We start from the raw sequence: 27,375 nt of genomic DNA, 5'->3' as shown, positions 1-27,375 counted from the left end.
AAGAGAGTCCAGAAATAATTAGGAAATAAAGATGGCCATTCTTAGTGATTGGGTGGTGGATAAAGGAAAACGAGTTGTCCAGGGTGACTCCCCAAGTTTCTGGCTGAAAAGCTAAGAAGATATTGGACAAATCCCTAATCCCTTGTATCAGTGTGTTTCTCAACCTTTTCTTTCATTATCACCCACCTAAGGAGCCTTTTTGAACAGTTTTCCCCCTTATGCATCCCTCCCATGAAATGTTAATGCATATACTCTATACCTTTTTACATATAATAAGTATATCTTAGCTTTATATATAAAGAGAGAAAGCATAAAGCTTGCTTTTTATTCAGTGCAGGGTTAAGAATGACTAAACAAATTTTGATGTTAAAAGTTAAATTGAAAAGCTATTTGCACTTAACTAAATTTGATAGCTGTATTTACTACATAACTTCTCATATTATTTATTTATATACATTGTAATGTATCAAGTTGCATATGCAAGTTAGCATTTATAAATATATAAATAATGTAATCAAAATTTAAAATTATCCAGAACTGTTTATTCTTCAGAAAAAGCAAAACCATAGAAAAAAATAAGTTTCTTATCTTTAGTGAACTTTTAAACTTTTGCTTGATGTGAGAAAATAACTTAGACTTAACTAGCTGCTAGATGTTCGTTCAGATCTTGTTGACATTTCTCTTTTCAGCACTTGACGTAATTAATCATGACAAATTTTAATTTGTAGAATTAAGCAATAAAATGTAAGCTTTTAATTTAATTACCAAAGCTGGTGTCACACACTGAGGATCATATATAAATAGCATTCACAAGGCTTAACAGGCATGCACAGGCCACCTCTTGTTTTATGACTTCAAGATCCAGCAGTCAGGAGTAAGTCCCCCTGTCAAATTTTGTTTGGCTGGCACAATGTAAAAATTGATTATGAGTGCAATCCCTGCTTTATTATTGTAACTGTCCTATTAAAAATCATTAACCTCTAGACGTTACAAGGCATTTGAGTTTGTGATTAACTGAAATTCTGGAATGTGAGCAGATTTGTTTATTGGTGAGAGACAGTCCCCAACCCAGAATTCTGATGGATTTGCTGTTACCATTCTTTTCCTTTTCAGGAAATGAAAAGAACCTGGAGTTTGGGACCAACTAGGTCAGGGTTGACTTTTTAGCATCATGGTTTATTATTTAACCTCTGAGTCTCAATTTTCTCATCTGTAAAATGTATTCTCAGGATTATTGTGAAGATTAGGGATTATATCTACAAAGTGTTTGGCATATCAAATCTTACTAGCTCACTGAGGCTATGGACTCTATACCTCAGTACACTCTTAACTCCTTTCTCTTTCATTACTGGCATGTGGCCATAGTGTTTTAACCCAGGAATCTTATGTTGATGCATAGTTGCTAGAGAATTCCTAGTGAAAAGTCAGAGAGGCCAGCTTAAAAATAAAAAAACAAAAAAATAAAACCACACTTATATTTTTGATATTTATTTTATATATTTAAATGCCATTTAACAAAGAAAAATCAACCAAAAAAATGAGTTCGCGTGTCATAGGGTCGCCATCACTGAATTAGGGCCTGTATTTTGCTAGGGCTACCCATAACAAAGTAGCATAGACCAGGTGGCTTAAATAATAGAAATTTATAGTATTCTCAGTACTAGAGGCTAGAAGTCTGAGATCAAGGTGTTGACAGGGCTGGCTTCTGAGACTTCTCTCCTTGCCTTATAGAGGGCTGTCTTTGTGTTTACATAATGTACTTCCTCTGTGCATCTGTATCTTTTTGGGTTTTTTTTGTTTTTTTTTTTTGTTAACCCTTACCCGAGGATATTTTTCCATTGATTTTTAGAGAGTGGAAGGGAGGGGGAGAGACGGAGAGAGAGAAAGATGGATGTGAGAGAGACACATTGATTGGTTACCTTCTGCATTTGCCCCAACCAGGGTTGGGGATGAGCCTGCAACCGAGGTATGTGCCCTTGACCAAATCAAAACCAGGACCCTTCAGTCTGTGGGCCAAACTGGCTAGGGCTGCATCTGTATCTTTTTTTGGACTTTTTTTTTGACACTATGTGCATCTACATCTTTTTTTAAAAATATATTTTTATTTCAGAGAGGAAGGGAGAGGGAGAGAGATAGAAACATCCATGATGAGGGAGAATCATGAATCGGCTGCCTCCTGCACGCCCCACACTGGGGATGGAGCCCACAACCCAGGCATGTGCCCTGACTGGGAATCGAACCATGACCTCCTGGTTCATAGGTTGATGCTCAACCACTGAGCAATGGCGGCCAGGCTGCATCTATATCTTAATCTTCATATTGGATTAAGGCCTTACCCAAGTATTAAGACCCTGTCTACAAATACAGTCACATTTTGAGGTACTGAAGGTTAGGACTTCAACATCTGAAGGAGGGAGCATAATTCAGGCCATAGCAGGGTCCATACCTATTTTGTATTATTATTGCTAGTCCCTTATTTCTAAAAGCTTAGAAAATCCATGTCAGTATTAGACATTAATTTCCTGAAAATAGGAGGTATAACTTCAGGGACTTATTTACTTTGTGAGAGTTCTTGACTAAGAAAACCCAAGGCAATCAGGTGCTAGAAAAAGTATATTTGTATTGTGGGTTTCTTGATCCAGTCCCAGCAAGTAGGGAGTGCATGATGAAAAAAGCGCCCTTGCCTGCACAAGACTCCAGCCTTCTTTGGTTGCTGATTCCAGATGTGCTTCTGCAGATGTTCCTCCTTCCAATCCAGTCTTCCCTGCCTGGCTTCTCCAGTGAAGTCATAAGCAAATATTTGTGATAGTTTCTTGTCACCATGGTGACTAAAGAAGTACAACCTGGGCCTCCTTCCAGCTTCACTGTCAGCTTTGCTGGAAGGAGAAAACAGCCCTCTTGGAGGGCCCAGGTTCAGAGTCATGAAAAACCATCTGTCAGGTAATAGGGGACAGAAGTCCACAGTGCCAACTTTATGAATCTATCCTGTGCCTATTAGTCTTGAGGCACAGGGGTAATTAGAGGTTCCAGAGGGAGGCTACTGCCCTGGTTTTTTGTTTAATGATAAATCCACTTGGGCTTTATCAAGTGGGTATGGCAACTTGCACATTCTAAGACCCAGTTGATGCTATTGGTTTGCCAGGCTACTTTCTAGAATGACCCAAGGCATCATCTCTGAAGTTTCATTTTCTCAGTATGTTTACTCTAGAATTCAACTCTCTCCTCATCTTCCATTTTCATTTCTCTTTCCCTCAGATTCTCTTAATAGACTATTTTCCCCCCCTCATTTATTCCATTTCCACCCCCAAAGTGAATCTCCTACTTGAACCAGCCCAAATCTTATCCTTGGGAGACTTATTTATTTACTAGAGACCCTGTGCATGAAATTCATGCCCTCGGGCGGGGTTGGGGGTGGGGAGCGGGTCCCTCAGCCCGGCCTGCACCCTCTTGCAATCCAGGAGCCCTCAGGGGATGTCCAACTGCTGGCTTAGGCCCACTCCCTGCTTAGCGCTGCCATGGAGGCAGGAGAGGCTCCCGCCACCACCGCTGCGCTTGCCAGCCGTGAGCCTGGCTTCTGGCTGAGCAGCACTCCTCCTGTGGGAGCATGCTGACCACCAGGTTGGGAGCTCCTGCATTGAACGTCTGCCCCCTGGTGGTCAGTGTGCGTCATAGCAACCGGTCATTCTGCCGTTTGGTCAATTTGCATATTAGCCTTTTATATGGGATTTCTTTATTAAAATTTCAATTACAGTTAATATTATATTACTTTCAGTTGTACAGCATAGTGGTTAGACAATTTATATCAGGAGATTTATTTTTTTATTTTGAGAGTACATTTATTAAAGCTGGGAGCAGTGAAACAAGGAAAGGCCTAGGATAGAGCCTAGGCAGGGCTGCTGTCAACTCACTGGAGACAGGTTAAGGGGGTTAGCTCAGAACAAGCTGCTGCTGCCTGCTGCTCCCCTGTGGGGACCCTTACAGTTTAGGAGAAAGAAAAAATTACCTGAAAAGTAGATTCGAATGGTGTGCCTCCAGGAGGGTGTACCAGGAGATTTCTCTTTTTAAAAAAAAAAAAAAAAAATTTAATTGATTTCAGAGAGGAAGGGAGAGGAAGAGAGAGATAGAAACATCAGTGATGAGAGGGAATCATTGATTGCTTGCCTCCTGCACATTGGACCAAGCCCGCAACCCGGCACGTGCCCTTGACCGGAATTGAACCTGAGACCCTTTGGTCCACAGGCTGATGCTCTATCCACTGAGCCGAACCAGCTAGGGCTAAACTAGACATTTTTAAAACAACACTGTTTTTACTTGAAAGAATGACTGACAGAAAAACTCATTATTCACACTTAGGTATTGGGCAGGCATTTTCTTAAAATGCAAGAAGTAAGTCAGGCTTCAGCCAATTTGGCTCAGTGGATAGAGCGTCGGTCTGTGGACTAAAGGGTCCCGGGTTCGATTCTGGTCAAGGGCACATACCTTGGTTGCAGACTCCTTCCTGGCCTGGGCCCTGGTTGGGGTGTGTGCAAGAGGCAACCAATTGATGTGTTTCTCTTACATCGATATTTCTCTTAGTCTTTCCCTCTCTCTTCAAATCAGTGGAAAATATCCTTAGGTGAGGATTTAAAAAGAAAAAAAAGAAGTAAGTCAGTATATGTTGCCAATGATAAAATTTTAGCTTCCAAGCAAAAAAAGAATTTCAGAAAACTTATATCTACCACTTAAGCTCAACAACTTTCCAAAAGGTTTGTAATAGAATAAAATGGGGGTGGGGGTTGGGAGTGGAAGACCAGCATAATAAAAATGGTTGAATTATGATACATTTATGCAGTGAAATAATGTAACAAGAAAAATGAATGAAATACAGCTCCATAAAAAAAGTGAGCCCTGGCCTGTGTGGCTCAGTTGGTTAGAGAGTTGCCTGTGCAACCTCGGCATATCGGGATGACACTCTAACCAACTGAGCTACCCAGCCATTGCCCAGGCATATTAATAATATTCTAGTTCTTAGATTTGGTGGTGGGTTTACAGATTCTCACTGTATTATTTTGTTTGGTAACAACATTGTTTCCTTTTGTATGTATCAAATATTACAGATTCATTTTAAAATTGGGTCCTTTTTAAACAATACATGGTATTCCACTGAATTTGTATGTACTATAATTATTTCATTTGGCTAGGTTAAATATATTTGAGTTTATTAGGCAAGTTATATAACTTTCTCATCATGGAGGTGATCATAGCTTATGAGCATTTACCATATTATGTTCTAAGAAGTACTTCACATGTATTAACCTATTTAATTTTTCTCTCTCTTTTTGTTGATTTGAGAGAGAGAAAACAACGTCAATTTTTTGTTCTGTTTATTTATGAATTCATTGGTTGATTCTTGTATGTATCCTGACCGGGGATCAAACCCACAACCTTGGCATATTGGGCCGACACTCTAACCCAGCGGTTCTCAACCTGTGGGTCGCGGCCCCTTTGGCAGTCGAACGACCCTTTCACAGGGGTCGCCTAAGACCATCCTGCATATCAGATATTTACATGACGATTCATAACAGTAGCAACATTACAGTTATGAAGTAGCAACGAAAATAATTTTATGGTTGGGTGACAATATGAGGAACTGTATTGAAAGGGCCAGAAGGTTGAGAACCACTGCTCTGACCAACTGAACTGCCCGGCCAGGGCACTTTTCTAACAACTCTATGAAGTAGGAACTATTATGTCCCTGTTTGAAAGCTAAGATCCTACAGCTTAGAGGTTAAAGCAACTTATTGAAGGTTTGCACAGTTAAGAAGCAGAGAGCCAGAATTTGAACCCTCACAAACTGCCTCCAGGGCCTACACATTTAACTATTATGTTTATGTCAATTGCTATAATTACACTTAATTTAACCAGCTTATTATGCTTAAAGGAAACTGTTTTGGTGGAGGTAGAGGTGTCAAGTGTGGTTAATGAGATTATTATGCTTCCTTGAGAATCTGTGGTCTCCCTGAGTAAGGGAGGGCGGGTAGAGACAGGAGCCCAGGGAAAAGGAAGTGTCTTCTTAAGAGCCTTTGCCAATGTGTTTGTATCTTCTCTTCTTCTAGAGACCATGGCAAGCCCAGGGAAAGACAATTATCGGATGAAGAGCTATAAGAACAATGCCCTAAACCCTGAGGAAATGAGGCGAAGAAGAGAGGAAGAGGGCATTCAGCTTCGGAAGCAGAAGCGGGAGCAACAAGTGGGTTAACCTGAGTATTCTTTATTTTTCAAATTTATTCTTTTATATGTTTTTAGAGAGAGAGAGAGAGAGAGAGAGAGAGAGAGAAACATCAATTTGTTCCACTTATATTTTTTTATTTCAGAGAGGAAGGTAGAGGGAGATAGAAATATCAATGATGAGAGAGAATCATTGATCGGCTACCTCCTGTGCACCCCACACTGGGGATCAAGCCTGGAACCTGGGCATATGCCCTGACTCAGAATTGAACCGTGACCTCCTGGTTCGTAGGTCAACACTCATCCACTGAGCCATGCTGGCCGGGCTTCCCAAGGATATTTTTTCCATTGATTGTTTTTGTTTGTTTTTTGCAGAGAGATTGGAAGGGAGGAACAGGAAAGAGAGAGAGAAACATTGATGTGAGAGAGACACATCAATTGGTTGCCTCCTGCACACACCCCAACTGGGACCGGGGATCAAACCTGCAACACAGGTACATGACCTTAGCCGTGATTAAAGGGTGACCCTTTGGTGCTCTAACCACTAGACCACACCTACTAGTACCATTGGTTGATTCTTATGTGCCATGTGTGGGGATCAAACCCATAACCTTGGCATACTGGGACAACACTCTTACCAATTGAGCTATCTGGCCAGGGCCCAGAGTATTCTTAAACATACTGTTCAGAGAAAGAATCCAGCTGCTGTGATTGGTCTCCACCTTGCACTCTCACCCTCCTTTAGGAAAGTAGCTAAGCTGCCATGTTTGACAGCTTCCTTTGTTGTAAAGAAATGTTGAAAGCTTTGAGAAAGAGAAAATCAGCCCTAACTGGTTTGGCTCAATGGATAGAGCATCTGCCTGCGGACTCAAGGGTCCCAGGTTCAATTCCGGTCAAGGGCATGTACCTTGGTTGCGGACACATCCCTAGTGGGGGTGTGCAGGAGGCAGCTGATCTTGATGTTTCTCTCTCATCATCGATGTTTCTAACTCTCTGTCCCTCTCCCTTCCTCGCTGTAAAAAATCAATAAAGTATATTTAAACAAAAAAAAAGAAAGAGAAAATCAATCCCTTATTCTTTTTTCATAACAGCAGCATCATTTCTGTCTTCAATATAACATTTTGGTTCTAGACCCCTATTTATTGCCTTCTCTCTTCTTTACCCTAAAGTCAGTGTTAGGCCTGGCCTTCAAGGCCTAGCTCCAAGCCTGACTTTTTAAGAGGTTCATCCGCTATCCTGGGCTGCCTTATTTCTCTTTCCTGGGTCCATTCTTGTAAGTCTCCCTAGAACTGAGAGTATATTAATACCTCATCATTTGTGCTCTTTCACACACCCACTAATTGGTGCCTTGCCCAAACCTACATGTAGTCACCTAACCTGCTTTTGCCTACCCTCTTGCTTTACTATTATTCCTTCAAAGCCTTTTATACTCTTCACCTTTTATACAAAGGGCATTAGAATCTTTAAAGATTTTTTTGCTTATAAAAATGAAAATAGTTAGATAAAATAGAAAGTAAAGCTCTTGAATATCTTCCTATGCCAGTGTGTTAAACTTGGCATTTTCTCAACCATGCTAGCATTTCCTTGACAGTTTTGCCATAATTTAACATTAGGTTATTCTTTGTTGTTGTTGTTTTTGTTTCAGTGAATAGTCTTACCACCATCTCTTCTCTTCACTTGCAGCTATTTAAACGGAGAAATGTAGAGATGATTAATGAAGAAGCTGCCATGTTCGATAGTCTCCTCATGGACTCCTACGTGAGCTCTACCACTGGGGTAAGGCCCATGCTTCGGGCAGGCCTGGGAAGTACCTGCTTCTACAAAACAGAAATTGGGCAGTTCACATCATCTAGTAGTTTTGCTCACAACCATGCAAAGCTCTTTCTTCCACGGGCCCTTTTGTAGTTGGTCAGCTGTAAGAGACCATAAGGATTTATCTCTGATAGAGACACCTTAGGAAACACTTAAAAGGAAGCCATCAGTTGCCTCAAAAGTAAGGAATTATTTTTCAAATGTCCCGACTTGAAGCAGCCATGGATTAAACCAGCGCATTCTCCTGAGCCTGTCTGTTATGCTGTCCTCTTGCCCTCAACTCTTTACAAAGTAGGATGCCACACAGGATTATGTGCTCATGTCTGACTCTAGTGTTGGTTTGCAAAGCCTTGAACCTGTTTTATATTCTAGGAGAGTGTGATCACAAGAGAGATGGTAGAGATGCTCTTTTCTGATGACTCTGACCTGCAGTTAGCAACCACACAGAAATTCCGGAAACTGCTCTCTAAAGGTACAAAGCCTGGCCCACCCCCAAAGAGACCAACTACATGATTTAGTGTCTTGTTTCTTCTCACCGACCTCATCAACCTACCCCCCTTCACTCATTCTGCTTTGGTGTTTAGAGAAGCCAGGCACATTTTTACCTTTGCACTGGCTATTCCTTCTACCTGATACCCTCTACTTGACATATCTGTGTGACAGCTCCCTCACTTCTGCGATCAGATCCTACCTTCTTGATGAAGCCTACCCTGATATCCTATTTAAAATTACAGGCCTTCTCCCAACCCTTGGCATTTTTAATCTTTTTACCTTGCCCAACCTATTCTTTTTTTCCTCATTATATTTATTACCTTCTATCAACAGAATCTCTCTCCTCACTAGAATGTAAGCTCTGTGAGAACAGAGACTTTTGGTTTTGTTTACTACTGTATCCTCAGTATCTAGAACTGTGTCGGGCACATTGTTCATGCTCAGTAAAAATTTGATAGTAAAAATACTTCTTGTCTCAGTATATGAAGCAGCTCTCCCAATAAAGGAATGCTGGTCTTAGAAGGAAAATGTGTAGACTAGGGTTGCTCATCCCTTGGGCTTTCTTCTCTCCCTTACTTACTTGCTTAGGTAAGTAAGGTCACTTACTTGCTTAGGTTCAATAAGCCAAAGGTGAGTATACTTAAATTAGGATAGGCTTTACTCTTTAGCATCCCAACTGCTTCATAGAGGTCAAAGATGACCAACTGTTGTGAAAACCACCTCACCCAAAAGGAGTTTGAGCATGCTCATAAGGATGGTCAGGAGCATCTAGGAAGGATGGTGAGTTGACCCCAGTGGATGCATCAGCCAAAGCCTATCCTGACTTTTCCTCTTCTTCCTTTCTCCCTCTTCCAGAGCCTAGCCCTCCAATAGATGAAGTTATCAACACACCAGGAGTGGTGGATCGGTTTGTGGAGTTTCTGAAGAGGAATGAGAATTGTACATTACAGGTGAGCTCTGGGTGGAATGGTATCAGATGAAAGCCCTCCTTCAAAGAAATTGCAGTGGGATGTTTCTATAGACACATCTCTTAGGAAATAGACAAGTAATGTGAGGAAACATTTAAGAGAAGCTATCTGTTTGTTGCTTAGAAGTCTTAGCCTCAAATAAGAGAGCCCAGATCTCTTCCCTAAAATAATGTGAAAGAAAGATACCAGAATATAACAGATGGACTGTTCAGTTATAAATCAGAGGTCCCAGTTCACTTCCACATTACCTGTGTGACCTGAGGCAAATTATTTAGCCTCTGGATTTTTTTTCTCAGAAATGGGTGGTGAGTCAGTCTGTTGGAACTTGCTAGAAACTCAGCTAAAAGGGACTTTGAGAGATCCAGCACACGCTAATCCTGGTTTCAGTAATGAAGAAAGTGAATCTTGGGAAATAAAAAAATTATTTGCTGAAGGACTAATTGGTGCTGAAGTAGTGCAGGTCTAGACCTGGACCATCGAGGCCCACTCCTGGCTTCCCATTCTGTTATGTCACTGCCAATACCTCTTCCTACCATTTAAAGGGGGAGCGGAAAAGGCCTGTGTTTTGATTTATTTATTTATTTATTTATTAGTCAGGAACAAGAGGCTTACTGCCTGAGCCAGCTGGTAGGCATAGCTGCCCTGTCTGAAATGCTTTCTCAATGATGGTTTAATCTCACTTTCAGTTTGAAGCTGCCTGGGCTTTAACCAACATTGCCTCTGGAACCTCTCAGCAGACCAAAATTGTCATTGAAGCAGGGGCTGTCCCCATTTTTATAGAGCTGCTTAACTCGGACTTTGAGGATGTACAGGAACAGGTAATGCTCAAATTTGGCTTAATTCTTTTAAAAAAAAAAAAGAAGATATTTTTAATTGATTTTCTTGAAGAGGGGGAGGTGGGGGGGGAGCGGCAGGAACATCTATGTGAAAGCAAAACATCAATCAGCTGCCTCTTACATGCCCCCTAACAGGGATTGAGCCAGAAACCCCGGTGGGAATCGAACCGGCAACCTGTTGGTGCACTGGACAGTGCCCAACAGAGCAACCCACCAGCCAAGGCTGGCTTAATTCTTGATAGTACCTGTGGTATAATACAAAATATGTTTGGTCTTTGCCTCCAGTTCTGGCAAAAAGCTCCTAAAATCCTTCGAATTTTCTGAGTGATAGTAGTGTCTTTTGTTATTTATAATGAGCCCTTTTGGAACATACCTGAGTCTATGCTAATGAGATGGTTCAGGGTGTGGCTCCTTAATCTCAGGTTTGGGGGGAAAGGGGGTGGCTGGTCATCAGAATGACCAAACATAGGATTAGAGGGTGGGAACTCTCAGCCCCAACTCCCAAAACCTTCCCCACCCATCCCCCCCCAACCTCTCAGGAAGGTTAGGAGAGCTAGAGATCTGGTTATAAAAACTCTTGAACAGCGATTATTTAGAGAGCTCCCAGATTGGTGAACACATCAATATGCTGGGAAGATGGGAAGCCTGGAGAGGACATGGAAGCTCTGTGACACCCCCACTCCTCACCCCATACCGTGCCCTATGCATCGCTTTCATTTAGCTCTTCCTGCGTTGTAGCCATTATAATAAACTGGTAAATAACTAAAGTGTTTCCCTGAGTTCTGTGAACCTTTAGTGAATTATTGAACCTGAGAAGGGGATTGTGGGAACTCTCAAATTTATAGCTAGTGTGTGGTGCCTGGTGTCTAAAGTGGGGGCAGTGTTGTGGACTGAGCTTTAACCTGTAGGGTTTGCGCTAATTCCAAGAGTTAGTGTTAGAATTTAGTTGACTTGTTGGGCACTTGGTGTGGAAAAACTCCACACATTTGGCATCAGAGGTGGTAGTGGAGAAAAGATACCCCTGTACCCACTTCTCAGTACCTACAGATCATAGAGATAAAGATACAACTTCCATTTCTTCCACTGGATATTTGCTGTTGGCTAGAAGTAGAGAGTGGTACTGGGATTTTTTCCCTCCATTACAGTAAGGTAGGTCCTGTGAGAATACCAGAGTGCCCCTTTTCAATCACTTTCGCCTTTTGTGGGGGTGGGGCTAGAAAGGTCTTGGTTAGGCTTCTCTGGCTGCAGTACAGAGGTCAGCCTGTCTTTGCCACTGAACCAGGAACCCTCATAATAAAGGCCATCATAGAGCAAGTGCTCATAAAAGACACCAAAAGGGCCCTGGCTGGGTTGGAGCATCATCCAATATGCCAAAAGGTTGTGGGTTTGATTCCTGGTCAGGGCACATACTTAGGTTTCGGGTTCAGTCCCCAGTTGGGGTGTGTAGGGGAGGCAACCAGTCCATATTTCTCTCTCATATCGATGTTTCTCCCTCTCTTTCCCTTCCTCTCTAAAAAAATTCTTTTTTGATCAATTAAAAATATATCCTTGTGTGAAGATGAAAAAAACAAACAAAACTACATTAAAAATAAAAAACAGTCAACAGAGATGGCACCTGAGCTTATTCAGTGTGTCTTGGGCCTTGATATGGTTTTCATCTGATTATTGGTGGGTACTCACTCTATGGTTGTAAGTATAAAGAAACCATTAGGCTCTGTGGGTGACAGTTTCATCATCCCCTTTTCAGGCAGTCTGGGCACTGGGAAACATAGCTGGAGACAGCTCCGTTTGCCGAGATTACGTCTTGAACTGTTCCATCCTTAATCCTTTGTTAACGTGAGTAATTAATGATCACCTGCACCTGAGGCATCTGTAGGGCAGCCATGTGGTAGTTCTTTTGGGGGAACTTACCTCAAGATGGTAAGTAAAGATAAAAAGTACATTTTGATTGCCAAAGTAAAAAGTATCATTTAAGAGCATGAAGATTATGCTGCTGGTCTGTGCCAAGGTGGATCTTGCGCTTCCTCACTTCATGGTACCGTGGAATCTTATGTTGGTCATACCTGCCTTATTTTTGAGCCAGGGAGAGAGGCAGGATTAGCCCATCTTGGAAAATCTAGCCTTCTCTGCAGAATACATTGATTTGCTATGGGTTTATGCATAGGGACATTGGAAAGCTCTGTTGTAAACCGCAGGTCAAAGTCCCCATGAAGGGTCATCTGGACCCTTCCCCCACCCCTTAAAGTAGAGCTACATTACATTTAAACCAAAATAAATGGATGAACTGTTCTTCAGAGAGCACAATCTCATATCGTAATCCTCTGGGCATGCAGGTTGGCCTCCCAGCACAAACAGGCTATTAACTTAGGTCTATGGGTAAGAAGAAACTGAGGCTGCTAGAGTCTTAGGAATCTAATTGGATTTGCTCCTGGGGTCCATTGGCAACAACCCTATGCCAAGGACATCATTGCTCAGGATCTGGCTTTTTTTTTTTTTCTTTCAGGCTCCTTACAAAATCCACACGACTGACAATGACACGGAATGCAGTCTGGGCCCTGTCAAACCTCTGCCGAGGGAAGAACCCACCTCCAGAGTTTGCAATGGTGAGAGAGTGTCTTACCGGTTCCTGAGGGATAGTAGGTTCCTTCATGTGGATGAATTTTTATGTGGGAGTTTTCAAGTCTTTGGGGAACTCCTATGAGTCTCTCAATCTATGGGAGACTGAAAAAGGCTATTGTCAATGAAGTAGGTAATCTTGTGTGCATAGATGGGAAAGTGAAAAGTTAGGCCTGATGGCTTAATGTTGTAGGGATGTCCAGGGCATAGAATTACTTGTAGAGGCGGGGACAGCAGTGTTAGTAGTAGTAGAGCTGATATAACTTGAGTCCCTCTCACTCTGCTTCCAACAGGTCTCCCCTTGTTTGCCTGTGCTGTCTCGCCTCCTCTTCAGCAGTGACTCAGATTTGCTGGCAGATGCTTGCTGGGCCCTTTCTTATTTGTCTGATGGCCCCAATGAGAAGATCCAGGCGGTCATAGACTCTGGAGTCTGCAGGAGATTAGTAGAGCTTCTAATGTGAGTGGTCTCAGAAAGGGTACAGATTCCCTAATCTTTCCTTTTCTTTTTTTAAAAATATTTTTTTATTGATTTTAGAGAGGAAAGGATAGAAAAAGAGAGATAAAAACATCAATGATGAGAGAGAATCATCAATTGGCTGCCTCCTGCATGCCCCCTACTGGGGATTGAGCCCACAACCCAGGCATGTGCCCTTGACCGGAATCAAATCCAGGACCCTTCAGTCCGCAGGCCGCTGCTCTAGCCACTGAGCCAAACCAACTAGGGCTCCCTAATCTTTTCCAAGCTCAGACTAAAGAATTGCTGCCCTATCCCAATATCTGGAGCCAGGAGAGTGCTGTCAGCCTTAGTGGTCAACAGGGCTGAGTACTATGTACTGTTTTTTACTCACCAGTTCTCCCTCCTCTGCAGGCATAATGATTACAAAGTGGCTTCTCCTGCCCTGAGAGCTGTGGGTAACATCGTCACTGGGGATGACATCCAAACCCAGGTAAGGAAGAAGAGAGCTGCCTGTGGACAAAACCCTTCCTTACCAAGAACTGGGGCTGATGGGAGGCAGCATAGACTAGGAGAGAAAGCATGGGCTTGGGTGAAATTTTCCAACTCTGCCACTTGCTATATGATCACGGGCAGCTTGGTTGCCTTCATTTTTTTCTATAAATTGGAAGCAAATTATCATACATTCTGTGCTTTTGAAGGAACATTAAATTAATCTAACTTAGTACCTGGGACATTGTAAGCTAACTGTTAACAGTTTTTGAGTCCTGGTCCTTTCGAGATATTAAAAGGTATGAAACCTTACCCCTACTTCCTAGACCTTAGGATCCTATAGGGACACTACCTCCTGTTAATCTAGACAGGGAGGGCACAGTAAACGGGTTCTCTTCTGTTCAAAGGCTAGAAACCTGGGTTTTCTTTGAGTCTTAAGTAGTTGACATAATTCTGTGGGATTCTTGACAGTTTTTTATAGGTGATCAAACCCACACTCATTTTCTAGGCCATTCTTATGTGTGCGTATGTGAGCAAATATTCATACATAAAATTTACTGGTTTAACCATTTTCAAGTGTACATTTCGGTGTCATTAAGTACATTCACATTGTTACTCAACCACCATCACCATCCATTTTCTTTTCTTTTTTTCTTTTTTTTTTTTTTAATATATTTTATTGATTTTTTTTACAGAGAGAAAGGGAGAGGGATAGAGTTAGAAACATCGATGAGAGAGAAACATCGATCAGCTGCCTCCTGCACACTCCCTACTGGGGATGTGCCCGCAACCAAGGTACATGCCCTTGACCGGAATCGAACCTGGGACCCTTCAGTCCGCAGGCTGACGCTCTATCCACTGAGCCAAACTGGTTAGGGCACCATCCATTTTCACAATCTATAATAATAACAGCATAATATGCTAATTAGACCGGACATCCTTCCGGACAAAGTCAGGGCTGCGAGGGAAGCCCGGGTCCTGGGTACCAGAGGGAAGCCAGTGCCGGCAGCCAGTGGAAGGAAGGCCTACTCTTGCGTGAATTTCCTGCATTGGGCCTCCAGTTTTTTCATAATTTCAAACTGAAAGTCTGTACCCATTAAATAATTACTCCCCATTTCCTCCTCCCCCCAGCCCCTGGTAGCCACAATACTACTTTCTTTGTGAGTTTGACTACTCTAGGTACCTCATATAAGTGGAACCATATATATTTGTTCTTTTGTGTCACCTTATTTCACTTAGCATAATGTCTTTGAGGTTCATTCATATTATAGCATGTGTCAGACCTTCATTCTTTTTTATGTGTAAACTAGAGGCCCTATGCACGAAATTTGTGCAAGAGTAGGCCTTCCTTCCCCTGGCTGCCGGCACCGACTTCCCTCTGGCACCCGGGACCCGGGCTTCCCTCACAGCCCCAGCTTCATCTGGAAGGTTATCTGGAACAACATCTGGTCTAATTAGCATATTATGCTTTTATTATTATAGATAATATTGCATTGTATGCGTACACCACATTTTGTTTATGCATTTTATGCATCTGTTGATAGACACTTGGGTTGTTTTCACCTTTTGGCTATTGTGAATAATACTGCATTGAACATTGGTGTTCAAGGTATCTGTTTGAGTTTCTGCTTTCAGTTCTTTTGGATATGTATCCAGAAGTGGAATTATTGGATCATATGATAATTGTACGTGTAATATTTTAAGGAATCACCATAGGGTTTTGCACAGTGGCCATACCAGTTTGCATTCCCACCCTCAAAGTACCAGGTTCCGGTTTTTTCCATGTCCTTAACACTTGTATTTTCTGGGAGTTTTTTATAGTAGTCATCCTAGTAAGTGTAAAGTGGTATCTCATTGTGGTTTTGATTTGCATTTCCTAATGATTAGTGATGTTTGATATCTTTTTATCTGCTTTTTGGCCATCTATATATCTTCTTTGGAGAAATGTCTATTCAAATCCTATGCCCATTTTTAAAATTGAGTTGTTTGTTTCTTCATTGTTGAATTGTAGAAATTCTTTATATATTCTTTTTTTTTTTTTAATATATTTTATTGATTTTTTACAGAGAGGAAGGGAGAGAGATAGAGAGTTAGAAACATCGATGAGAGAGAAACATCGATCAGCCGCCTCCTGCACATCTCCCACTGGGGATGTGCCCGCAACCCAGGTACATGCCCTTGACCGGAATCGAACCTGGGACCCCTCAGTCCGCAGGCTGACGCTCTATCCACTGAGCCAAACCGGTTTCGGCTCTTTATATATTCTTGATATTAATTCTTACCAGGTATTTGTTTTGCATATATTTTCTCCCGTTCTGTGATTTAGCTGTCCACTCTATTGATGGTATCTTCTGATGCATAAAAGTTTTAAATTTTGATTAAGTCCATTTATCTAATTTTTGTTGCCTATGCTTTTGGTGTTCTAGGTCATTCTCAACTGTTCAGCACTCCCTTGCCTCCTCCACTTGCTGAGCAGCCCCAAGGAGTCAATTCGGAAAGAAGCTTGCTGGACCATTTCAAATATCACTGCTGGCAACAGGGCTCAAATACAGGTAGAACAAGCAGAAGGGAAGTCGGGGTGGGTACGTCAGGTGGGAAGGCATGGGGACATGAGAGGTTGTAGAATATTTGCTTCTAGAAGAATTTGTTCCCCTTTAGAAATTGGGGTCAAAGATTCTGTGTAGTGGAAGCCAGTTTCCCCCACAGTCTCTCATCTACATAACAAGAACAAAGGAAGACTCCCAGGAAGGGAAGAGGTCTCAATCTTAGCTGATTTGTGGGCTGGATTTGATTTCTCTTCTTGAAGTGACTTACTTTCTCCTCCCCATCCCCACCCCAATCCTCTCTCAGGCTGTCATAGATACAAACATCTTCCCTGTGCTGATCGAAATTCTTCAGAAAGCAGAGTTCCGTACAAGGAAAGAGGCAGCCTGGGCCATCACCAATGCCACATCTGGAGGAACCCCTGAGCAGATCAGGTATCATGTTTTTTCCCCCCTTGTCTGGAGTGATATGTATACTCTCCTTCTTTCTTTTCTTTTTTTTAAATATATTTTTATTGATTTCAGAGAAGAAGGGAGAGAGAGATAGAAACATCAGTGATGAGAGAGAATCATTGATTGGCTGCCTCCTACATATCCCATACTATGGATCAAGCCCGCAATCTGGGCATGTGCCCTGACTGGGAATGGAACCAGCAACCTCTTGGTGCATGGATCAACGCTCAAACACTGAACTGGCTAGGCAGCTGCAATAGGTTCTAACTGATAAACTACTAGAGTGGCACTGGAGTCTGGAATAGATACCTATAGACCATATACCTCTTTTCTCTCCTGGAGAACGGAAATCTGTGATGCAGATATCTGTCTCCTACCTCATTCTCCACACCAGAGACTATATGTAATTGTCAGTTATCCATGCAAATGAAGGAGAGCCATGTTATGGTTCATTCGCATCAGCTTCTTTAGGAAATCATTTTGGGGGGTAATACTTGGGAGAAACAAGAAGAAAGTATTTTGTGTATGTGTGCTTGTTTTTTGGGGGGTTTTTTTTGTTGTTGTTTTTTGTTGTTTTTTTTAGTTTCCATTATCAATATGAATAGGAGTGGTGGGAATTAGGCAAGTGTCTTGCCCTTAGTAAGGGGATATATTCAGTACAGTCATTCACCACTTAATGACAAGAATACGTTGTAAGGTTAGGGGATTTTGCCATTGTGCAAACATCACAGAGTGCACTTAAACAAACCTAGATGGTCTAGCCTACTCCATACCTAAGCTATATGGTATAGCACACAGTTCCTAGGCTACAAGCCTATCTCTGCATATAAAAGGCTAATATGCAAAGTGTCCCCTCGGGAGTTTGACCGGGAGACTGTAAGTTTGATTGCTCGCTATGACGTGCACTGACCACCAGGGGGCGGTGGGAACGAAGGAAGGCCCCAGTTGGCAGCCAGAAGGCCCCTATCCGCCCTGATCGCCAGCCAGGCCTAAGGATCCTACCCGTGCACGAATTTCGTGCATCAGGCCTCTAGTACTACATATTACTATACTAAACAAAATGATGTGACATGGTAAACATGAGATGTGTGAGGCTGCTGCCAGCATAACAGTTATTGTTTGACAGCAAACTTTTTTATAACCAGAAGAGTATTCTTTTTTTGTTTCTTTATTTTTATTAAATTTATTGTGGTAACATTGGTCAACATGAACATATAGGTTTCAGGTGTGGGTTTTTGTGTTATAAGATCTGTTTATTGCAGCACCATGTGCCCACAACCCAAAGTCAAATCTTATACTGTCACCGTATATTAGGACCCCTTCTCCCCCCCCCCCCCGAAAGAGTACACTTATAACAATAAAAAGTACCGTATAGTAAACACATAAAGCAGCAACATATTTATTTATTATCATCAAGTATTATGTATTGTACATAACTGTGTATGTTTTACTTTTATACAATGGCAGTGCAGTAGGTTTGTTTATACCAGCATCACCACAAATAAGTGAATAATGTGTTGTGCTATGATGTTATGATGGCTACGATGTAAGTGATAAGAATTTTTCTGGTATGTTATAATTTTTATGGGACCATCATCATATAGTCTGTCATTGACCAAAATTTTGTTATGCTGTGCATGACTGTATACATAAAGCTTTAGGAGTAAAGGGATAGCCATTAAGTTAATCTTTGAAGGATAAATACAGGGTTGTAAAAGGCCTTTAGGGTTGGAAAAACATAAGTAAAGTACAAGAACCAGAAACTTGGAGACCTTTATTTTTTTAATGTATTTTTATTGATTTCAGAGAGGAAGGGAGAGGGAGAGAGAGAGAGATAGAAACATCAGTGATGAGAGAGAATCATTGATTGGCTGCCTCCTGCATGTCCCCTACTGGGGATTAAGCCCGCAACCTGGGCATGTGCCCTTGACTGGAATCAAACCTGGGACCCTTCAGTCCGCAGACCGACACTCTATCCACTGAGCCAAACCATCTAGGGCACTTGTAGACTTTTACATGTTTGGAATGTAGAGTGTTTAGAAGGGAATGATGGGAAGCGAAGCTAGAAGAGGAGGGTAGAAGCCAGATTGTAGAGGGTCTATATCAGGGGTGGGCAAACTTTTTGACTCGAGGGCCACAATGGGTTCTTAAACTGGACCGGAGGGCCGGAACAAAAGCATGAATGGAGTGTTTGTGTGAACTAATATAAATTCAAAGTAAAAATCATTACATAAAAGGGTACGGTCTTTTTTTTTTTTTTTTAGTTTTATTCATTTCAAGCGGGCCGTAGTTTGCCCACGGCTGGTCTATATTGTCATGCCTGTAAAGCTTGTACTGTGCAAACTTTTAAGCAGAGAAATGATGTGTTCAGAGTGGTAATATTACAGTAAGGAGACATTAGAGATGAGGAGAAGGAATCATGGTAGCCTTCCACATGGAAATGAACTAGACCAGCGATTTTCAACTGGTTTGCACAAGAATTTTTAAAACATGCAGTACTATGTCCGGCTGTGTGATTCAGTGGTTGAACGTCGACCTATAAACCTGGAGGTCACGGTTTGATTCCTGGTCAGGGCACATGCCTGGATTGCGGGCTCAAGCTCCAGAGTGGGGTGTGATCAATGATTCTCTCATCATTGATGTTTCTTTCTCTCTCTCTCTCTCTCTCTTTCCCTCTACCTCTCCCTCTCCCTCTCCCTCTCCTTCTTCTTCTTTCTTCCTCTCTCTCTAAAAATCAATTTAAAATCTCTTTTAAAAGTGTTAAAAACAAACAAAACAAAAAAAACATGAAGTACCTGACAATTTAGTCAAGGGCACTGACCTCTTTTCCCCTTAGATTGTCAAATAAAATTCACAACAGCCAATACAACAATAGCTGTCTGGTGTGAATGAATCAAAATTATGCCTTTCATTTTTGTCAGATAGGCAAAAATTATATTTTTGGTGTGCCACAGAATTTTAGTAATTAATTCATGTGTGGGAAAGGTTGAAAATCGCTGAACTAGACCATTAACATTGGGAAGGTAGAGAGATTGAGATAAAGGATGGGTGGTTATAAAGACTCAGTAAGAGTGGATTGCTCAGCATGTTGACATGCATGAAGGAGATCCACAGGCATCATAGTACCTGCCTAAGCACCTCCCTTGCACTGCATTAATTTTTTTCTTTTTCTTTTTTTTTTAGCTAAAGTAAAGGTTTATTACAGAAAAGCTCCCTGCTGCAGGGAGAGGACCCGAACAGATTGCCAGGGCAGTTCCTTTGTCTAAGGGTTAATATATGACCTGCTAACTTTCCATTGGTTGGTTAGAAAAATTCGACCCTAGCATCATCCTTATATTTTAAACTTCAGGGTTCCCACTCATTTCTCCCCTCCCCCCGGCCCTGCATTAATTTTAGAACTTGCCTGGTCTCTGGTCCTCAGGTACCTGGTATCACTGGGTTGCATCAAACCCCTTTGTGATTTGCTGACTGTAATGGATTCAAAGATTGTTCAAGTGGCCCTCAATGGACTGGAGAACATCCTTCGGCTTGGAGAACAAGAGAGCAAGCGCAGTGGCTCAGGAGTAAATCCCTACTGTGGCCTCATCGAAGAAGCCTATGGTATGTGTCCTTTCCCAACATTATCTCTGACTTAAGTAGAGAGGTTATAGGTCAGAGTCTCAGGACTGTACGCCTCCAAAGTAGTACACATATGTGAGGGTGTATGTTTTAGAGTCATCATTGAATGCAAGGTTCTATCTCATCAGTTCCTTCTTCCTCTCAGGGGCAGTAGATCAGTTCTCTTTCAGATGGGCTCTACCCAGCAAGTAAGTATAATACAGATGCAAAAAGAAAGCTCCAGAACTGATAATAGAACCAGGCACTGGAAGGCATATTTTTAGCTGAGCTTATAGCAAGTTCAAGCAAGAGTACAAGATGGACTCATCTCAGAGATTCAGAGAAGTAATTAAAAGCAGAATCAGGCCCTAGCTGGTTTGGCTCAGTGGAAGAGCATAGGCCTGCGGACCAAAGAGGGCCAGGTTCGATTCTAGTCAAGGGCACGTGCCTGGGTTGTGGGCTCGATCCCCAGTAGGGGGCGTGCAGGAGGCAGCTGATCAATGATTCTCTCTCATGATTGATGTTTCTATATCTCTTTCCTTCTCCCTTCCTCTCTGAAATCAATAAAAATATATTTTAAACAATAATTTAAAAAATAAAAGCAGAATCAGGACTAGAACCTCTGATTTATAACTGACATATGGTATTTTTCCTTTGGGGTTATGTAGTTTGGGAGGGAAATCTTGGCTTTCCTCTTTCAGGTCAAAAAATAAAGATTCGATCGTATTGCTTGTATTTATAAACAGGAACATACCTCGGGTAAAGGAAAATAGAAAAGCACTTATGAAAGTTGACTCTCCCTCCTTCCTTGTTACCACCGTAGGCTTGGATAAAATTGAGTTTCTCCAGAGCCATGAGAACCAGGACATCTACCAGAAGGCCTTCGACCTCATTGAGCACTACTTTGGTGTAGAAGATGATGATAGCAGCCTGGCTCCCCAAGTGGATGAAACACAACAGCAGTTCATCTTCCAACAGCCTGAGGCCCCCATGGAGGGCTTCCAGCTATAATGTCTGCCTCCGGGGAGGGGATGGGATGGGAAGCACCACCAACCAGCGGAAAAGCAGCCCTCTGGTGGGCGGGAAACCAGCCCCCCACCACCAGCCACCACACACCTCTGCTGCCCTGGAAACTGTGCTCTTGACCTGCTCCACCCCCTTCCCTTTGAGGGAGCACCCTCTGGACAGACAGAACCATCTGAGGCTCATATTTGGGTTTTGTGACAAGAAGGGGACGTGTTGGGTTTTTCTTCCTTACACTCTATTTTGGCTGCACATATGTCTTTAACCCAGGAGCCCAGGGTAGACAAAGGAGGACTGAGGTAATCAATTTTGCACCTTTTTTATGTTTATTTTTTCTTTAGTAGTGACTTCCTTCCCTTTTATCTTCCTTCGTCCTTCCCAGTTCTCTGCCCTGATTTGTGTAACTCTTATCTTGGGTACTTGAGCAGATGGAATATTCCAGAAGTAGGGGGTGGGAGGGGAGGAGAGAAATCCCAAAAAAGTATTCTCACTCTGACAGAATATTAATCTTGTATGCTTGGATTGAGTTATTTAATTTTTTTCTTTTGCACATTTTTCTTGTATTAAGGTTGCTCTTTCCAAGAACCATGAGTTCCTGGTTTTAGGAATCCCAGCTGCCAGCATTGTCTGGGACTAGAGGCTGAGGGGGAGGTCACCATAAGACAGGGCCCTTCCCCCCACCCCTCTCTAATCTCTGCCCAGACCTCTTTAGTTTGGGAGATCCCCCTCACTCTCCTGGGCAACTACACCAGTGGGAGTGGAGGGGAGGAGCACAGGCCTTTCAGACGGGGCTTCCCATGTGTCGCTACTGATCCCATGTTTCCTACCCACCTTCCAATGGTGCGACCCAACTTCATTTGTTTACTTGAAAATTCCCCTCGGAGCTGAATGAACCTCTGAGGTAGCTGTATTTTCTCCTAAGCACGAGACAGGGGGCTGTGATCCTTCCTTTCTCCTGAGGAGAAAGTCCTTGCTCTGGTGACCCATAAGTTGCAGAGGAGGTTGGAGTGAGAGTGTCATGTATTGGGATAGCCAGGGATCCCTACCTTTGGCCTTTCTTCCTCTTCCATAGTTGGATCATGTATATTTTATTTCCAAAGGAGAGAATGTCAAAAAGTTCTGTATTTTTTTATATTCTATATATTAGGTAGGTCAATCTTAATTGGTCTTGAGAGGAAGAACTGTAATTTCTGTTAGTAGGGTACTGTGAGGAAGACCACAAAGAAATGTGGAAGCTCCCTCAGGAGGCCTGAGCTTGGTCCTTTTCTTCTCTGCTTGGATTCTGGGCCACCACTGGGGACCAACCCTTAGCTCTGGAACCTTTATGTAGCATGTCAGCCTGGTCTGATTGTCCCAGTACCTGAAGGAAGCAAGGATGACCCAGGGTGTGGTGAAGCATAACACTCTAATCTTTACTGTGAGCATCCTGCTTGCATCAGAAAACCCAGAAAGTGTCTGCCTTCTTAGATTTGGTCTCAAAAGACCCTTGTTCACATAAGTTATCACTCATGGCTGACTTTCCTATTATCACAGAAACTTAGCAGCCTCAGGACTTTTGTGAGAGTTATCGATATCTTCCCTGTTTGGGATCCTTGTACCTGGTTTGGGTTTTGCCCTTCCTTGTGACAGTTATAACCCTAGTGTCTTTTTTTTCTTTTCTCTTTGAATAAAGCTAGTGCAGTGCCACAATGGCTTGCCTGTGCTTTTGTGAATTACATATGAGAGCTAAGCCCAGTGGTTGGGGATGGGGTGGAGGAAGTTGTCAGATAAGTAAGTATAGACCAACATTGAGAAGGCACAATCTGCTCTGCCCCTGCTTTCCTCCGTGGTCAGTCAGTCAGAGGTGCCCTGCTCTAAGCTGTATTTTCCCTACCCCAGAAACAGTGCCATTCTTGCTTCCATTCCTACAAATCCCTGGCTCAGGTGAAATCCATGCCCCTCTGCTTACAGGTCTAAGATTCAGGTGCTCACTGTCAGCCTTGAATTTGCCTTCATTCTGGTTTGAGATCCAACTCCATAGCCATTTTCTGAGAAAGGTGGTTTGAGGCTATAGCTTGTCACTAAAGGTGTGTCAGATGCTACTCTTCAGCTTAGGAATGTGACTCAACCCCCAGTCTCCCAGGTAGGCAAGAGGCAGGACCTTTTCCGATTGGCCTGCTGACTCCATTACAAACTATTCTATAGTTCAAAGAAAAACTCCACTCTCACCCCTACCCCCCATCCTTGTCCAAAGGGGAAAGAAAGCACTTTAGTGGGATCTACTTTGTACATCTTAAGCAATAGTTAAGTCCCTGACATTGGGACCAAATTCTTACTGTGAGACCTACACACCCTGCTTTTCCCAACTATTCCTCCAAAATCTACTTTCCCTTCAGATCTGGGCCCTGTACCAGATGGAAGACTTGATCCTCTGGCTGCTGCTTAAAGCCAGTGTTCCTCAAAGGCTGAAGTCTCCCAGGGCACAACATGAGGACAGATTTCTCATCAGCTCAAAGTGGCCTCTCGGAGCTTTCCTTTGTTAGTGTCTTCCTCAGACCATGTTTTCCCATGATCTTCCTCTAACCCCTCTCCGTCAACAGGCGAAGTTCTTCCAGCCGCAGAGGCAGTGTTTCTTTTGTGTTTCTCCTCTCCTTTGGCCATCTTGGGAAGCAAAGTAATATTTCTTTAACCCAGGCTTGACAGCCACTCTTCATGGACAGCTCCCATCTGGACTCCGGACCCTGGCCTAGGTGAGGTCAAAGGCTTTCAGGTAGATTTCTGAATGGGTGTTGCAGGGATGGAGGGACTGCCAGGCTGCTATAGGGAGTAGCCTGATAAGACATGTTTTGGAATCTTCATATGTTGACACATGACTGGTATGTCCACTTTAAGATCTCTGGTGGGGATGGAGGTTTCTAGGTGTGGAATAGGGATAAGGAGCCTTTTTCTTAGCTAAAGTATTCAAATACTGTTTTGAACAGTGCCAGCTATTCTTTATTGCCAGCCCCTCTTCATCTTCCAGTACTAACAGGGCCTCTTGTCCTAGAAGCCTGCCCACATTTCTAAGGTCTCCCCAGTGACTACCTGGTCTTGGTGTTGGCTGCACCTTCTGATAGAACCACATGGGTTCCACCTCAGCTGGCCAGCCTGGTTACTTGGGTCCTTGGGTACAAATGGCCCTTCCAAGGAGCAGGTGTTAATGACTTCCGCTTTCAGGAGCCCTTGGTGTTCCCCATTATCTACCTAGGACCCTTAGGTCTACCTCCTTCTACTTATTCTCCTTGCTCTGGAAGCAACTTTCCAGAAGCCCAATTTTTTGGAGCTGAACTGCACAGAGTATAGCTGCTACTATAATTAGTCAAGGAAGAGCAAAAGAAGGCTCTCAGGCACAGACTTTTCTCTCAAGCCAAACCAGCTTAAAAGGAAAAACGGTGTACAGAATGAAATGGATTTCCATTTTCGTGTCTGCCTGCCTTCCCCTTCATCCTAGAGTTACTCCTGTTTCTAGCATAATAGAAGGGAAGATGAATGCCTGGCAGTACTTTCCTCCTCATTCCACATACCCCTCTTTGAATGCCTCAGCTCATATGTTGTGGCTACATACCCTCTCCCAAGACTCACTCAGCTTGGTGTCTATCATCTTGGGTATTCCTCTGTAGATTTGTCTTGTGGGCTCAGATTCTGGATTCTCAAATGAAGGCAGGAAGCCAGATTCTCCAGGTCCCTATAGGCCCTACAGGGACCTGTAGGATAAACAGGCTGCCTGGGGACCTCAGGAATGTGTGTGACTGCCTGCCTCCCTGGCAGGCTGGGGAAGGGTGCCAGGCCCAATGCCACAGGAAAATGCTCATAACCAGTCGTAACATCTTCTACAAGTGAGTGTGAGACTGAGAAAATGCTCAGAGTAGGTTTCTTCCATAGCCGTTTTAGGATTCTAGACCAATCTTGTCCAGTATTGTTTCTGTGTCTTAACTTTTGGATTCTTTTGTTAAACCAACAAGCTGAGATTTTGACCCTGTGGGGATTCATGTCATAGGCACTAGCTGCTCTTTGGCCAAGGCCTTCACAAATGATTCAGTATCTTTTTGTCTATCCGCCAGCCTCGGATTAAGACCATAGCAAGGGAAGAATTTGAGGTCAGCACCAACCAAGTCTGAATTAAAGCTGTTATATTTCCTTTGGGGGCATTTTGCCTCAGGCCTGGGCTATTTGCAGCATTAAATTTTGGGCTCAACACCACAGGAGAAAGATTTGTGTAGTGTTACAAAGGTTTGTGTAGTTTGGGCCTACCTCGCTATTTCTGGGCCAGCCTGACTGCTGATATCCACGTTAGAACATACCTGAACCCCTTTGCTAAATGCTAGATCCCTGCGCCCCTGTGTAGGTCAGATTTTCAGCCCCTGGGTTTTAGGACAATATCTTGCCATTCCCTGGGAGTAGTGAAGGAAGTCAAATCTCAGATCCTGAGGCTGACTGGGAACCTCTGACTCAGGATGGCTTTAGAGAGTCCACATCTATGAGAATCCTCAGGCCCTGTAGTTGGGTATTGACTCTTTAGCCAACTTTTGTGGGAACTGCCTTTGAATGAGCCACTACAGAAGCGAAGGTGGTGTGAGGTCCCAGCCACCCAAAACAAACCAGATGTCCCTCAACAGCAGCTTGGGTTCCCAGTACAGACCCTGCAAAGGTGAATCGAACCTTTTTCTCACTGGTTTTCCTTTCCAAATTCATTTGCTTTTCATTTTCCAAGAACTGTAAACTCTGGCTATTTTCTATGTTCTCAGGGCCCCTGGGTAGACAACAAAGCTTGATTTCAGAGCAGACATAGGCCAAGAAACCATGGCATTGAGTGTGCTGAGTCCAGACAAATGATATTTATATATACATCCAAATTTGAAGAGAAAATGTATTTCTTTAGGTTTCAAACACTGTAATAGAAATAAAGCAAAAATAAAAACCTGTTGCAAAGTTCTAAATTGTCTTTGGGATTCTTCTAGAATCGATTCTTGTGATGTGAATGGGAGAACATGTTTAAACCTGTGACTTAACAGTGGAATTAAGAATTGGTAACAGCCTACTCCTGCTATAAAGATGTTTTTAAAAATCAGCTTTATTGAAATATAATTGGCATTAAATAAATGGCACATATTTAAAATGTACAATTTGATAGGTTTTGACAGATATGTAACCATGAAAGCATCACATCAATGAAGATAGTGAACATATCCATCATCTCTAGAAGTTTCTGTGAGCCCCTTAGGAATCCTTCTCATCCAACCTCCAGCAACCACTGCATTCTGTCACTATAACTTAGTGAGCCCATTAAGGCCATACAGCTCACTGATTACTCGCTTTGGTTTAGATCAATTCCTAAAGCAAAGATTATAGACAAGCAGCCAAAAAATTGATTAACCCAAAAAGAGGATTTTGGTTAACTGATAGTGTGTTTCAGTTTTAATATGTTGCCAACATCCTATTGATTTTAAGAGAGAGAGGAAGGGAGAGTGATAAGACAGAAACATCTATAGAGCGTTGGCCTGCGGACTGAAGGGTCCCAGGTTCGATTCTGGTCAAGGGCACATGCCTGGGTTGTGGGCTTGATCCCCAGTAGGGGGCTTGCAGGAGGCAGCCAGTCAATGATCCTCTCTCATCATTGATATTTCTCTCTCTCTCCCTCTCCCTTCCACTCTGAAATCAAATATATATTTACATTATATATATGTGTGTGTGTGTGTGTGTGTGTGTGTGTGTATATATATATATATATATGCACATCGTAAGCACTCAGAGAACTACTATTGTTACTGAAAGCTTCCACCTGAGTACGGAAATTGAGTCCTGAGGAGAGAAAAGAATGCCCAGTCAGGTAGCAAATTCATGATGGAGTTGGGACTGCAATACAA

The 27,375-nt window shown here is 42.7% G+C and overlaps 1 protein-coding gene across 2 annotated transcripts in view; it reads left to right on the top strand.

The window, feature by feature from the left end:
- Window positions 1-26,443, top strand: part of KPNA6 (karyopherin subunit alpha 6) — a 35,478-nt gene extending 9,035 nt beyond the window's left edge. For both annotated transcript variants that reach the window (XM_006094250.3, XM_014460507.2), the window contains exons 2-14: window positions 6,096-6,229; window positions 7,891-7,983; window positions 8,392-8,491; window positions 9,367-9,461; window positions 10,166-10,297; window positions 12,063-12,151; window positions 12,819-12,918; window positions 13,225-13,388; window positions 13,800-13,878; window positions 16,304-16,429; window positions 16,728-16,855; window positions 20,295-20,473; window positions 21,294-26,443. In XM_006094250.3, coding sequence (XP_006094312.1) covers window positions 6,096-6,229; window positions 7,891-7,983; window positions 8,392-8,491; window positions 9,367-9,461; window positions 10,166-10,297; window positions 12,063-12,151; window positions 12,819-12,918; window positions 13,225-13,388; window positions 13,800-13,878; window positions 16,304-16,429; window positions 16,728-16,855; window positions 20,295-20,473; window positions 21,294-21,481 — 1,607 coding nt within the window. In that variant the 3' untranslated portion in view covers window positions 21,482-26,443. The remainder of the gene's footprint in view (window positions 1-6,095; window positions 6,230-7,890; window positions 7,984-8,391; window positions 8,492-9,366; window positions 9,462-10,165; window positions 10,298-12,062; window positions 12,152-12,818; window positions 12,919-13,224; window positions 13,389-13,799; window positions 13,879-16,303; window positions 16,430-16,727; window positions 16,856-20,294; window positions 20,474-21,293) is intronic.
- The last annotated feature ends 932 nt before the right edge of the window (window positions 26,444-27,375 follow it).

The sequence above is a fragment of the Myotis lucifugus genome, unplaced genomic scaffold (genome assembly GCF_000147115.1).
Source record: "Myotis lucifugus unplaced genomic scaffold, Myoluc2.0 scaffold_131, whole genome shotgun sequence".
Taxonomy (NCBI): domain Eukaryota; kingdom Metazoa; phylum Chordata; class Mammalia; order Chiroptera; family Vespertilionidae; genus Myotis; species Myotis lucifugus.
Note: the sequence above shows the minus strand (reverse complement) of the source record. Positions and strands in the feature narration are given on the sequence as shown.